Below are 13,780 nucleotides of genomic sequence, written 5' to 3' on the forward strand. Positions count from 1 at the left end.
GACCAGAAGAAGGCATTGTGTCCTCCAGAACTAGAGTCACCTTGTGGGTGCTGGAAACTAAACCCAGGTCCTCTTCAAGAGCAGCCTGTGTTCTTAACCACCGAGCCATCCCTCCAGACTTTTTTTAATACTATTTTTACTATTTTTTTCTTTTTTTTTTTTTTTTTTTTTTTTTTTTTGGTTTTTACGAGACAGGGTTTCTCTGTATTGTTTTGGAGACTGTTGGACCAGCCCCGCCTCGAACTCACAGAGATCCGCCTGCCTCTGCTTCCCGAGTACTGGGATTAAAGGCGTGTGCCACTACCACCTGGCTATTTTTACTATTGTTTAAGGGGAGGTTCTTCACATCATTGTGAAGCTCGTCTATAGACTCAGTCCATGGTAATAATGGTTGAGTGGACTGGGACTCTTTAAAGTGATCTCCTTAGTATAAAGTAAAATCGAGAAATGACTTTTTCTTTAATTAAAAAATAAAACTGGGCTGGGCATAGTATCACACACCTTTAATCCCAGCACCTGGGAGGCAGAGGCAGAAGGATCTCCTGAGTTCAAGGCCAACCTGGTATAAATGGTCAGTTCCAGGACAGCCAGGACTACACAGAGGAACCCAGTCTCAAAAACAAACAACAAAAAAACAATTTATCAGTTGATTTGTGGGATGCATGTACTGTAACACACATGTGGAAGTCAGAAGACAATTTGTGGGAATCCATCATCACCTTGTACCCTGAGAATCCTGGGAATTGAACTCAGGCTGTCGGATTTGGCTTTATCTGTTCTGTCTGCTGTGCAGTCCCTTCAGGGATTTTTTTTCCCCATTTCTGTTGGTGCCTGCTCACAGGATGGACTGGTTTCAGAAAGATGAGCCTTTCCAGAAAGCTAAACAAGCTGCGCAGGCTGTTTTTTACTTCATGTTCAGTTCATGAACTCATGCCTTCTGGCACTTCCTGAGTCTTGCTTCTTTGGTAACTGTCTTTGACAAACAGACATACCACAAAAATACCTGTGGCTTTACAGTGATGGGAGTGTATGTCAAAAACAACTGCTTGCTCTTTTTTATAACATTTTTTTTTCACCTTAGCCACAGAAAAAAGAAGATGCACAGCTACCTCGGAAAAGCTCCCCGAAATCTGCAGCCCCTGTCATGGACTTGTTGGGCCTTGGTAAGAGTTAGTCTTTTCATCTCTTGTGTTCTTGCAGATTTAGTGAATTATCAGCCACCTTAGGAAGACTAAGAGTCAGGGCTTATGCTTCTGTCTATTTCACTAAGATTGTCCTCGATGCTCTTCCTGTTTCATTCTGAATACTCTAAGAAAGTGTTCACTCGGCCTTTTTTCAGAGCAGCGGCTCAGTGTAGTGGCTGAGAGCATGGTCTTTATCCCCGAAGTGAGACCTACTGTCTGGGATCTTGAGTAGTTTACTTAACCATGAATGTTACTTTGAGTCATGTGCTGTGGCGGGTCAGTGTCTACTTCACATGCTGCTGGAAGGGCTACCTCTGAGGCTCCTGAGCCTTCTGTTTCCTACCAAGCCCTTAGTAAATGCTGGCAGTTTCCCTGGAGAACACCTTTGAGCCTTGCGCCAATTTCCTGCACTCTTCTGCTAACCACTGGTCCTGTGTGACCATTTTCTGAGATGGCCTGCTACCTTGCAATCAGTTCTCTTTTCACAGTCTTGATTTTGCCATTTTCAAGGAGAAAACCGGTTCTTTCTCACAGACCTTGTACCTCCAGGTCTCTGTTGCTGATTCAGGTCGTTAACTACCATGGCTCCAATTTCCATACCTCATTTCCCTTGAAAGTAAGTCCTACACACTGTGTCCTTCCAGCTGCTCAGCTGTGGCACTGGTGTAGCCTTCAGGTCTGAGTTTCTGCTGCCCTCTGACTGACTATAGCCAGAGCACTTGTGGGAGTGTGGGGTGAGGCCTCTTTGAAAACCCTATGCAGGCTCCCTGGGCCAAAACCTGTAGTCTTCCTGTGTCTACTCCTTGTCTCACATAGAGGACATGTCTTCATCGCTGTGCTATATTTAATTCCGTCTTTCATCCTAGATGCCCCTGTGGCCAGCTCAATTGCAAACAGTAAGACCAGCAACACCCTAGAAAAGGATCTAGATCTCTTGGCCTCTGCTCCATCCCCTTCTTCAGTTTCCAGAAAGGTGAGTCTTCTGTACTTCTCAGGATTAAAGAACATTCTGGAAAAGTTGGTAGCTTGGTCATGTAGTTGAGTCATGCTTCCTTGGTAGTGCTAAACTTTTGTTTCCCTCCATTTTCTCTTTGGAATTGTGTTATCTTGTCCTAGCCCAAGATTGCTGTTTTTTACTATTTTGTCTTTTGTCCCCAAAGAATGACTAGTTGAGTAGGTTTGTGGCTCAAGGGTGTCATTTTTTTAAAGGCTAGTACTTGAGGTGAGCCCCTCAGTCTGAACCCCTACCAGAATGTTGTGGGAATGAAAGACTTGAACTTCAGCAGTTCTTATTTATGGAGTACTTGCTACTGTATCCCAGAAATGGCGTCTGTGTCTGTCTTAGTGTTTCTATTGCTGTGGCACCATGACCATGGCAACTCTTATAAAGGAAAGACATTTCATTAGGGTGGATTACAGTTCAGAGGTTCAGCACGCTATTGTCATGGTGGGACAGGGCAGCATGCAGACAGACATGGTGCGGAAGAAGATGAGAGTTGTACATCTTGCATAGGCAACAGGAAGTAAACTGAGTTACTGGGCATGACTTGAGCATATATGAGACCTCAAAGCCCACCTCCACAGTGACAAACAAGGCCTACTCCAATACCTACTCCAACAAAGCCACACCTCCTAATGCTTATGGGGGCCAGTTACATTCAAACTACCACAGTGTCACTTTGTATATTTTGTTCACTTTCATATCTACACAGGAATTCTCTAATTGTATATTTTGCAGATGAGAACACTTAGTTGTGGAAGTTTCTTCTGGTTGTATTATGGTAAATAGCTACTCTGGGATCTTTGTATGTGTGAGACAGAAAGGCTAAGAATTGAACCCAGGACCTTATACATCCTAGGCAAACACTGGCACTGCGCTATCTCCAACCTGTATACTGAACTAAACTCAGCTTTCTGTGTTGCATTGTTTTGGGATTGTTTTTATTTATTTATTATCAAGTCATATTGTTTTATTGAAGAACAAAGGCTTGTACCCAAGTTTAACTTACAGGGTTTGTCAAGTTTTTTTATGGTGAAATTTTCAGGACAATGCTGACTAAACATAAGCCATAAATTCATTTCTTCTTTCTCTACCTGCTTATCCCCATTGCCTCACACTTTAGCAACACTGTCCAACCTGACCTAGAATTCACTGTGTAGCCCAGGTAGCCTCAAACTCTCTGCCAGCCTTCTGCCTGAGCCTCCTAAATTCTGGGATTATAGGTGTGAGCTGTCACAACTATACATGAGCTATTAATTCTAATCAGAAATGATAGAAGTATCAAAAGCTGTAAGGGTTCTTACACAGGCAACCATTCTGATTGTCCTGCTGCCCTCTATGCCCTAAGGCTATAGGTTCCATGCCAACCAATTGCCCACTGTCCTCTGTGCCCTAGGCTGTGGGTTCCATGTTGACTGATTTCCCCACTGTCCTCTGTGCCCAAGGCTGTGGGTTCCATACCCACTGGTTTTCTCACTGCCCTGGACTGTGGGTTCCATGCTGATTGATTTCCCCAATGTCCTCTGTGCCCTAGGCTGTGGGTTCCATGCCGACTGCAGGGAGTGCTGGTTCTGTCCCTGAGAACCTGAACCTGTTCCCTGAGCCAGGGAGCAAATCGGAAGAAACAGGCAAGAAACAGCTCTCCAAGGACTCCATCCTCTCACTGTATGGATCCCAGACGCCTCAGATGCCTGCCCAAGGTAAAGTCTGTGAAGTCACAGAGACAGAGGTGCTCTAGGGAAAGACTAAGAATAAACATGTAAGAATTATATGTTGTATTAGAATTTTATTCAGCCATAAAGAAAAATGAAATTTGTAAACAGTGGATAGAACTAGAAAAAATATATTGAGATAACTCAAGTTTAGAAATATATGTACCACATGTTTAATTTTGCTCTCACATAAGTAAACATGTGCAAAAACTGCGTGCTAGAAGCCGTATGAGAGTAATTGAGACTAGAGTCCAAGAAACTAGAAAGGGGTCCATGAAAGGGGCCGTCTCTATTGACACATATGATGTGAAAATGGAAGGAGGAGTAGTGGAGAGAGTACAGCAGGGACCGGGTCCAAGGTGATGAGGGAGAGGGTCTGCCCCAGAAAAAGGAATGATGAGATCAGAGCAAGGCCCAGTGTCATCGCAGGGAGACTTGTAGAGAATTCACCCTGCCACTTTGCTGTGGAGAACAGGGTTCCAAGTTGAGTAATTGGAGACCTTCTGGGAAAGGAGTAGCTGGAGAGTATCTGAGCTGACTTAGTATCTTTTACTCTTTTTTTTTTTTTTTGTATCTTTTACTCTTTAACAGACCCTTATGTGTGTTTTCTTGGCAGCAATGTTCATGGCTCCTGCTCAGATGGCATATCCCACAGCTTACCCCAGTTTCCCTGGGGTTACACCACCTAACAGTATCATGGGGAGCATGATGCCCCCACCAGTAGGCATGGTAGCTCAACCAGGAGCCTCTGGAATGGTTGCCCCCATGGCCATGCCTGCAGGCTATATGGGGGGCATGCAGGCTTCCATGATGGGTGTGCCAAACGGGATGATGACCACTCAACAGGCCGGCTACATGGCAAGCATGGCAGCTATGCCCCAGACTGTGTATGGGGTTCAGCCAGCTCAGCAGCTACAGTGGAACCTTACTCAGGTAAGCCGCCTCACTGTACCTGGGATGGGACTTGAGAGCTTTCCTTGGTGTCCCACCTGGTGCCACTTCTTTATCCCCCAAATCCTTTCCATATGGACAAGTTAATGCCAGAGATACACCTCGTTTTATTTCCCTAGAAGGCCTGGCTGAAGTCAGACTTTTTGAGGGTTCCTGAGTTCCTAGAGAACAAGACCCATATACTGTCTGAGTCTCTCCACACCTTCTAAAAACAAACAAACCTCTGTAGACAAGCAAGGGGCACAAGCAAAAGCACTAGTACATGACACATGGCATGACATTAAGGTTAGGAGCACCCGAATCCCACGGAGCCAGAGAAGAGACTATGCAAAAGAGGAGAGGGAGCAGAAGCCTAGAGATGGCAAAGGCAGAAGGAGAAAGCCCATCCTGGTGGAGGAATACTCAGAACAAGCCAAAGGCACGGCAGAGTAGAGCTCATTACCTAGGGCCTCACAGACATAGGAGTGAAACACACGAGCATCTAGGTTGGTAAGTTGGAAATACATTGTGTGTAGGGAGGCGGGCGTGACATAGGAAGAAGAAAGTCTCAGAAAGTCTGGAGGTGATGGGAAAAAAAGAAGTGAGGAATGGAATAGATAAAGACTTACAAATCAGAAGGCACACCATCCATTCATCTGTGTAGTCATTCCACTAACAGGAGAGGGCGCTCTGGAACTCCAGTCTAGTAATGTCCCCAAAACCCTCATATCTGTTTGCATTATCACTGCCTCAGAAGAATGAGGTGCTACAAAGTAAACAGAACGTGGTAGCTGGCGAAAGTAGAAAACAAAAGTCAGAGCGCATGATCCCACACCACGCCATGGAGATATGGCATGGAGCTGGGGGTAAGGAGAGAACTTTCCCTAAGAGTGTTGCCCTGGTAAACTGAGCACTCTCCAGTAGAAGACCGTATATCTGAGAATATTTGGTTAGCACAAATTGATCTTGAAGGATTAAAAAAGAAGAAGTTGGGTGAATTTGGGAAGTGTTGGGGTGAGGGATAAATATGATCAAAACAGGTTGTGTGAACCACCCAAAGAACTCATTTTTAAAGTAGAAGAATTGCCTGTAATGAACCCATCCCCCAATCACAAAGCAGAAAAATATGTTACACAGTTCACCATCCTGAATGAAGTCCCCTTAAACAAACATTTGCAAATAAGAAAAACTGCTTGAAGCCAGGCATGACAGCTGAAACCTGAATTCCCAGAACTCAGGCAGCTGAGTCAGGAGAACTGTGAAAACTGCAAATTGTAAAATGGAAGTTCACCACATTCAGGGCAAATTGAAGAAAAAGCAAAAATAATCTCAGAAATAGACTAAAATAAGGTGAATGGATTCAGCTGGAAAATATATCTGATAACAAAAGGCGTGAAACAAGTGAGAGGACACTAGACATGAAAAAGGAGTAGTGTCCATGTGCACATCCCCACAGACACACATGCACAAGCTAAAAACGAAGCAAAGGAGTGAAGGAACCAGAGTGGCTCAGCAGCTACTTTGAGTACTGGCTGCTTTTCCACAGAACCCACTTGGCAGCTCCCAACTGTCTGTAACTCCAGTTTAGGGGAACTGATGCCCTCTGCTGGCCTCCACAGGCACCAGGCACACTCATGGTACACTTTCAAAGACACAGGCAAAACACTCATACATAAACCAAATAGATCTATGTAATATAGAAAGCAGACAAAGAAAGGGTAGCATATGTGTTTGTAGATAAGGAATAAAAATAAGCTCATAGGACAGGGCTGATATATTAAACTGTAAAGCAAAACAAATGAACAGTCTAGAAATAAAATTATAGTGTAAAAGAAGGATCCTTTTAGTTTGTGTGTTTGTTTTCCGAGACAGGATTTCTCTGTGTAGCCCTGGTTGTTCTAGAACTCGATCTGTAGACCAGGCTAGCTTCAAACTCACAGCAATCCTCCTACCTCTGCTTCCCAAGTGCTGGGATTAAAGTAGTGCACCAAAGAACAAGAAAATTCTCTGGGCTGAGGCCGCCTCTGTGTATCACTCCCCACACAAGTCTGTCAGTCACACATTAAACAGAAATGAACACCCAGGCTGATGTCAGACTTTAGGCTATAGTTAGGAAGGAGTTGAGACAGTGAGGCAGTATGGGCAATTGTAGCAGCGTGACATTTCTTGGGTGTGCTGGGGTGTGGTTCTGAGAAAGTGTCCTCATGAGATGCTTCCTTACCTCCAGAGGGTGCAGTAGTATAATACCTGTGCCTCAAAATTATCTTAAAGGTTTTGTATACATATATATGTATGTATGTGTACACACAAAAAAAATCAGGCGAAAATTGTAACAACTAGTGAATTTAAAGACAAAATACGGATTTTGTTGCATTGTTCTTCCAGTTTTCTGTCATTTTCAATTTTTAGGAAAACTGAAGTTTTTTGAAAAAGCTGATGGAAGAAAAAGAGTTTATCCAGTAAATTTCAGTCTGTCTTTTAATCTAATTACAAAGAAGTCCCTACTGGCCCAGCGCATGATCATAATCCTAGTACTTGTGGGGCAGAGGCAGAGGCTGAATAATCATTGCGATTCTGAGGCCAGTCTGATCTGCATAGTGAGTTCCAGGCCAGTCAGTGCTACACAATAAGACCCTGTGTCAGAAAAGAGGAGACTCTCTCAGTAAAGATGAGACTGCCCCACCCAGGCTACATTCCAGTGACTCTTCTCCCAGCTTCTCTGGGTGTCATAGATGACACCCACTTAGGTTGATTCCCTTTTCTTCTTTTGTCCATCCAGTAGGAGGCTCCCATCACCCTGCTTGTCCAGGCAGACATACACAAGCCGATCCTGGCATTAGTGCCCTCTGCTGGGGATGAGGTGGAGCACTGCAGCAGGGGCCTGTCTTAGACTCTTCAGAGCAGGCTATGCCCAGCTGACATAGGCCCCAACAGGAGGAGAGGAGGAGAGAAGCCCACTGGAGGGGCTCTTCTGCTGACTCCTCCTTCCCCTCCCACAGCAGGACCCCTCCCCTGCTCAGTGTACTAACTGGCTAAGTGCCCAAGGCCTGATCCGAACGAAAATCTCTGTCCTTTTCAGATGACCCAGCAGATGGCTGGGATGAACTTCTACGGAGCCAACGGCATGATGAACTATGGACAGTCAATGGGCAGTGGAAATGGCCAGGCAGCCAATCAGACTCTCAGTCCTCAGATGTGGAAATAAAGCAAAGCGCCTGTATAGCTGCCGCTCTCCTCAGCCCTTGCTTTCCCTTTTCTCTTCTTTCCCAGCCCTCTCCTCCTCTTTATCCTACCTCTCTCTGTTTGGTTTAGAAGTTGCACATAAGTCATCTGGGATTTGACATTCTGTCCAACCCAGCCCCTTCCCCAGCTCACAGACCTCTCTGTTGCTTTGTGTTGGTCACATCCCGACTGTCCTGATTTTCTTCCCACCCACACCCTACCCTCTCCCGGCACCGGCACCTTAGAAATTATTGGCAGAAGAGGGTACATGAACTGCTCAGTACCTTGCCTTGAGGTTGAACCTCCTCTCAGGCCCCGGAAAGGTCTGTAGAGACTGAGTGCTTGGCAGAGGGAACATGAGGCAGTCCTTTACTTGTTTTAAGCTGTTTCTAAGTGTTGGCAGTTTTGCTTGAAGAGGGAGGCATTGTTCCCAGCTTTGTGGGACGAAGGAAGCTCTGCAGCCAGATATTCCTTGGCCTTGGGTCAGGTTGGTCCTGGAATGAAGCAAGCCCCTTCCTGTGAGGATGAGCAAAAACATCACTCCGCTTGACTCAGAGCTTCAGGACTCGCTGCTTCCGTCAGCCTTTATTAGCACCAAAGATTCCATGAAGGTCCCACACACCCGTTGCCCGCCTTCTGCCTGCCTGGAGCAGGATCCGGCCCTGGGGCTGAAAGACCAGCCCCGATGAGGAAATGTAGAGCTTAGCCTGTGTCCTGCTTGTGTGTGTGGATGTGTGGATCCCACCCACCACCTCCCCATCTGCTCTAGGTGTTTTGATTTTATATAGTTCTAGGTTTACAACAGAGAGGAATTAATTTCTCAACAGCCTAAAACTGTTGCCAGGTTATCTTAGAGTTTAAAACTTGCCATCTCATGGATAGCTCCCTCCTCCTTTCCCGTTTCCCATCCACCATCTCTGATGCCCTTGTGTCTGAGTGCTGTTCGCACAACTTTCCCAGGTGTAAGAGGCAGAGAGCCTGGACAGCTTTCTCTCGGCCGTTGTTCACCCCACTTGAAAACTCAAACAAGAAAACTTTGCTTCAAAGATCTCATGTGTGGGAACCACAGCGCCTGGTTGCCTTTCTCCTGTGTATGTATGTGTAAATTCCTTAATAAATATTGCAGGGAAGGACCATTTTGCTCGGCTGTCACTGTGTCACTCTTGGAAGACAGTAAGATACACACAGGATTTTTGCTTTCCAAGAGCATCTGTCATCTTCACTTGCATTTTAAAGAATTCTGTTCTTGGTTTGCCAAGGGCCAGGCCAGTCCAGAAGATAGAAAGGAGAGCTTTCTGCAGTGGCATCTGGAGCAGTGAGCAGAAGGGTCTGGGACTCTGCACTATACGGGTTGTGGAACGTTACACTTTGGAGTGTTTTCCCCATAGTGGAAAAGCTGAGACCTAGAGAAGGAATACAGTTACCAGGCATCGATCCTTCCTTGGCAGAGCCCATAGTAGATTCCAAGACTGATCTGTGAGCATTTTGTTCTTTCCCTGTACCTGGATGAGTAAATAGGTAACTGAAACTCCTCCCTAGCAAGGGAGCAGTAGCTCCATTTGGTTGCCTGGTTAAAGGTGACCCAGCCCTCTAAGCAGTGAAAACCAGGAGGAACTTGACTTGTCCATCATGAAATAGGGATGATGCTCTGCTTGGCTAGGGTGGGGAGGGCAAAATGCAAAGGACAGCGCTGGGTCTGCAGTACATGTCCTCCTCTATTTGACTCCCTTCCTGCTCCACCTCCCGCCTTCACCATCCTTTCATTGTGGCACATGGTTGAGTGTTACCCATGTAAGTAGGCGAGTAGCACGATAGCCACGTACAGTGAGGCCACTGATACCCATGTCCTTTTTAACCGGAATTCCAGCAAACTACTATTCCTAAGAGTCTCAGTATAAAATGAAGCTAATTGTAGCCTTGAGACAAAGTAATTCCTGTGGTGCATTTAACACAATATAGGGCAGTTGGCAATCATTCAAATGTCAGTTAGAATTATGTGCCAGACATGTAAGACATTAATTTATCCAGCACGTATTTACTGTGTAGACATTGTGCCAGACACTGTCTGAAGCACTAGAGACAGCACAGTAAGTAACTACTCTAGTTCAGTAGGAAAGATGGGCAATCAAATTAACCTCAATGAGTATTAAGGGAAGAAGATAGTAAGCGTGGGGATTTGGATGGAGGGTATCAGAGGGATTCTATTTTAACCGACCTGAATAAGCCACCAGTGTGGTGGAGATCTAGAAGAATAAAATAAAGCAAATGTGTTTACTAGAAATGAGCTGGCTGGAGGCATGAGTTTGGAGTCATCAGATGGATTATCTTGGAGGTCACATCAAGAGAAGAAAGCTAAGCTTTGGAAACCACTGGGTTTAGGATTTAAGAAAAAAAGAAATTAGCCAGGCAGTGGTGGTGTACGCGTTTAATCCCATCACTCCAAGAGGCAGAGGCAGGCGGATCTCTGAGTTTGAGGCCAGTCTGGTCTATAAAGTGAGTTCCAGGACAGCCGGAGCTACACAGAGAAACCCTGTCTTGTAAAACAAAGAAAAAGAGTAAGAAATTGGCCTTGTCCTGTTCTTAAGCTTCGCATAATACATTTATAATTACTGATGATGGATTATGAGCTGGGGTTGGAGAATAGTAACATCTGAGCTAAATCTTAGAGAGGTAGCAGTTAGCCAGTGGGTAGAGGAAAGGGAAGGAATGTTCCAACAAAGACTATTTGGAGAGAGACGAGCAGGTGGAGAGTTCTGAGGCATAAGTAGGTCTGTGGTATGAGATGAGACAGATGGAGTTGACCAGGTCACAGGAAGCACCCAAGTGAACAATAGCTTCATTTTCCCATTTGAGGTCTAAACAGGTGGATAGCTTTGAGGTACCACTGTGGATAGCTTGTCTAAGGAAGCAAGATGAGAGAGCCGTGGGCCAGAACGATGGCAGAGCCACGCTAGGGCCCTGGCATGGGTTAGGGAAGAATGGACTGGTTCAGGGCAGCAGTTCATGGGTTAGGGAAGAAAGGACTGGTTCAGGGCAGCAGTTCATGGGTTAGGGAAGAAAGGACTGGTTCAGGGCAGCAGTTCATGGGTTAGGGAAGAAAGGACTGGTTCAGGGCAGCAGTTCATGGGCTAGGGAAGAATGGACTGGTTCAGGGCAGCTGTTCATGGGTTAGGGAAGAAAGGACTGGTTCAGGGCAGCAGTTCATGGGTTAGGGAAGAAAGGACTGGTTCAGGGCAGCAGTTCATGGGTTAGGGAAGAAAGGACTGGTTCAGGGCAGCAGTTCATGGGTTAGGGAAGAAAGGACTGGTTCAGGGCAGCAGTTCATGGGTTAGGGAAGAAAGGACTGGTTCAGGGCAGCAGTTCATGGGTTAGGGAAGAATGGACTGGTTCAGGGCAGCAGTTCATGGGTTAGGGAAGAATGGACTGGTTCAGGGCATCAGTTCATGCCTGAGGAGGCACCCGAGATAATACCCAGTGTCCTGTAGAAATCTAAAATAATCTTGGGAAAGATTGCACACTTCATGTGTATCTAGAATACACATTGTGTATCTAGAATCTAATAGCCACAGAGTATCTCCCGTGGAAACAAGTTTTTCATAGCTTTCCAGCACTTAGCAGCCTAACTTTACTGTAGAATCCATTTTTTCTAAAATATCTAATATCCATAGACTACCACTTGGGAAAAGGAACCAGAAAAACACAGCAAGAGGTACAGCTGGAAGGTCATAGCAATCTGAGTTCCTGGGGCATGCCAAGAATTGATGGAAGATGCAGATAGGCTTGCAGGATTTGGGCTGCCTGTCATGTCTCCAGGTTTGGCTGGACAACTGGAAATTGGGTTCGAGTCTGAGGTTCGAAGAAGAGGGTTGGACTGGAGATAGTAACTTGAGAGTTAGTCCCATGCAGTGAGTGGATGGTTCAGAAACAATGAATTAGTGAAAGGAGAAGTGTGGGCTAGGAAAAGAACCTTGGGGAAAATTCATTTTGAGTAGGGCTTGAAGAGAAAGCACCCAAGGAGAGAAGATGGGGTGAGGATGGAGATGTAGAATCAGAGCATCCTGGGAAACAAGGGCACCTTAGGGACCAGTTGAGAGGTCACAGATGCCAAGTGGGCAGGGAAGCTCAGTGCAGATGAAGATGGGAAGGGACTATGTAATTCGACATCTGACAGCATGTACCAGCATCTTCATAGGGATGGTAGGGCTGAAGATTAACTGAAATAAGTTTAAAAGTAGAGAATCAGAGCCGGGCAATGGTGGCACATGCCTTTAATCACAGCACTCGGGAAGCAGAGGCAGGCGATCTCTGTGAGTTCAATGCCAGCCTGGTCTACAGATCGAGTTCCAGGACAGCCTCCAAAACAATACAGAGAAACCCTGTCTCGAAAAACCAAATCAGGCTGTGCTAAGTTAAATGAACATAGTGGATTTCAAGTGTTGTTTATATGAAATAGAGTATGACTTCCAAACCAAAGAAGAAGAAGCAAAGTAGCTGTCTGCCTCACTCTCAGGAACAAACGAGGTCAGATTTTTTTTTTTTTTTTTTTTTTTTTTTTTTGGTGCTGGGCAGTGGTGGTGCATGCCTTTAATCCCAGCACTCAGGAGGCAGAGGCGGATGGATTTCTGCCAGCCTGGTCTACAGAACAAGTTCCAGGACAGCCAGTGCTATATATACTGAGACTCTGCCTCAAAGACCCTGGTGTCCTTGACATGAAGAAGCTGGACCTCAACAGTGGTAGGCCACTAGGTTTCCAAGTTTCTCAACCTTACTGGTGGCTTAGCTAGAGCATGCCATGCTCCTTCCTCCAGGCTTCTAAGGAGTAGTTTCTCTCAATAAACAAACAAGAAATATATATGTGTGATTATATATGTATGTATGAATGAATGAATGACTTGCCACAACACAGGAAAAAATGTTCCAAACATGATAAAAGCACTGAATATGTGAAGAAATCATCCCAAACAGGAAAAAGATAAGCAAGTCTGGTGTCATAGGCCTTTAATTGCAGCTACTCCAGAGGTTGAGGCAGGAGGATTACATGCTCAGGGCCTGTTTTAGCTGCAGAGTGAGTTCAAGGCCAGAAGGATGGGGATATAGCTTAGTTACAGAGTGCTTACTTCGCATTCATGAGAGCCTGGGTGGTTCCATCCCCAGTACCAGAAAAAGAGAGAAACACACACACACACACACACCTACCTGCATGGGCACTTTAAGGGGATAACCAAATTACTAGCATATCCATATGAAAAAATGTTCAACCTTACTAGAAGTTGGGGAAGTAGAAACAAAAGCTACAGCAAGGTATGGCTAAGTAGAGCACAAGTCTGTATAATCCAAACACTAGGGAGGAAGAGGCAAGGAAATGTATGAATTCAAAGCTAGTCCTTTTTAAATAGTTCCATACATGCCAGGACTACATAGTGAGACCCTGTCTCAAACATATATGTCTCTGTGTGTGTGTGTACATGCGCCATAATGACTAAGAGAAAGAATACATTTCCAAGAGTTAGAAAGAATGTGGAGCAACCAGAACAGGTGGGGATGTAAACTGATCCAAGTTCTTGGAAGAACGCTTTAGTGTTTGCTATTAAGATTACTAGCAGGCAACAATTCTGCCCCTAGATTTATATAAATGGAAATGCCTGTTTTTGAACATTAGAAGCAGAAAAGTGTTCAGGACAGCATTATTCATAATCTCCTCAAACTATAAACAATCTAAATAACCATCAACA

At 45.2% G+C, this 13,780-nt stretch overlaps 1 protein-coding gene across 3 annotated transcripts in view; it reads left to right on the plus strand.

Moving 5' to 3' along the window:
• The window catches only part of Smap2 (small ArfGAP2), a 43,329-nt gene extending 34,147 nt beyond the window's left edge, over positions 1–9,182 (plus strand). For all 3 annotated transcript variants that reach the window (XM_005083829.4, XM_040756732.1, XM_040756733.1), the window contains 5 exons: positions 1,082–1,163; positions 2,051–2,157; positions 3,719–3,884; positions 4,513–4,829; positions 7,906–9,182. In XM_005083829.4, the coding sequence (XP_005083886.1) occupies positions 1,082–1,163; positions 2,051–2,157; positions 3,719–3,884; positions 4,513–4,829; positions 7,906–8,031 (798 nt within the window). In that variant the 3' untranslated portion in view covers positions 8,032–9,182. The remainder of the gene's footprint in view (positions 1–1,081; positions 1,164–2,050; positions 2,158–3,718; positions 3,885–4,512; positions 4,830–7,905) is intronic.
• Positions 9,183–13,780: the final 4,598 nt, after the last annotated feature.

The sequence above is a fragment of the Mesocricetus auratus genome, unplaced genomic scaffold (genome assembly GCF_017639785.1).
Source record: "Mesocricetus auratus isolate SY011 unplaced genomic scaffold, BCM_Maur_2.0 Super-Scaffold_100014, whole genome shotgun sequence".
Lineage (NCBI taxonomy): Eukaryota > Metazoa > Chordata > Mammalia > Rodentia > Cricetidae > Mesocricetus > Mesocricetus auratus.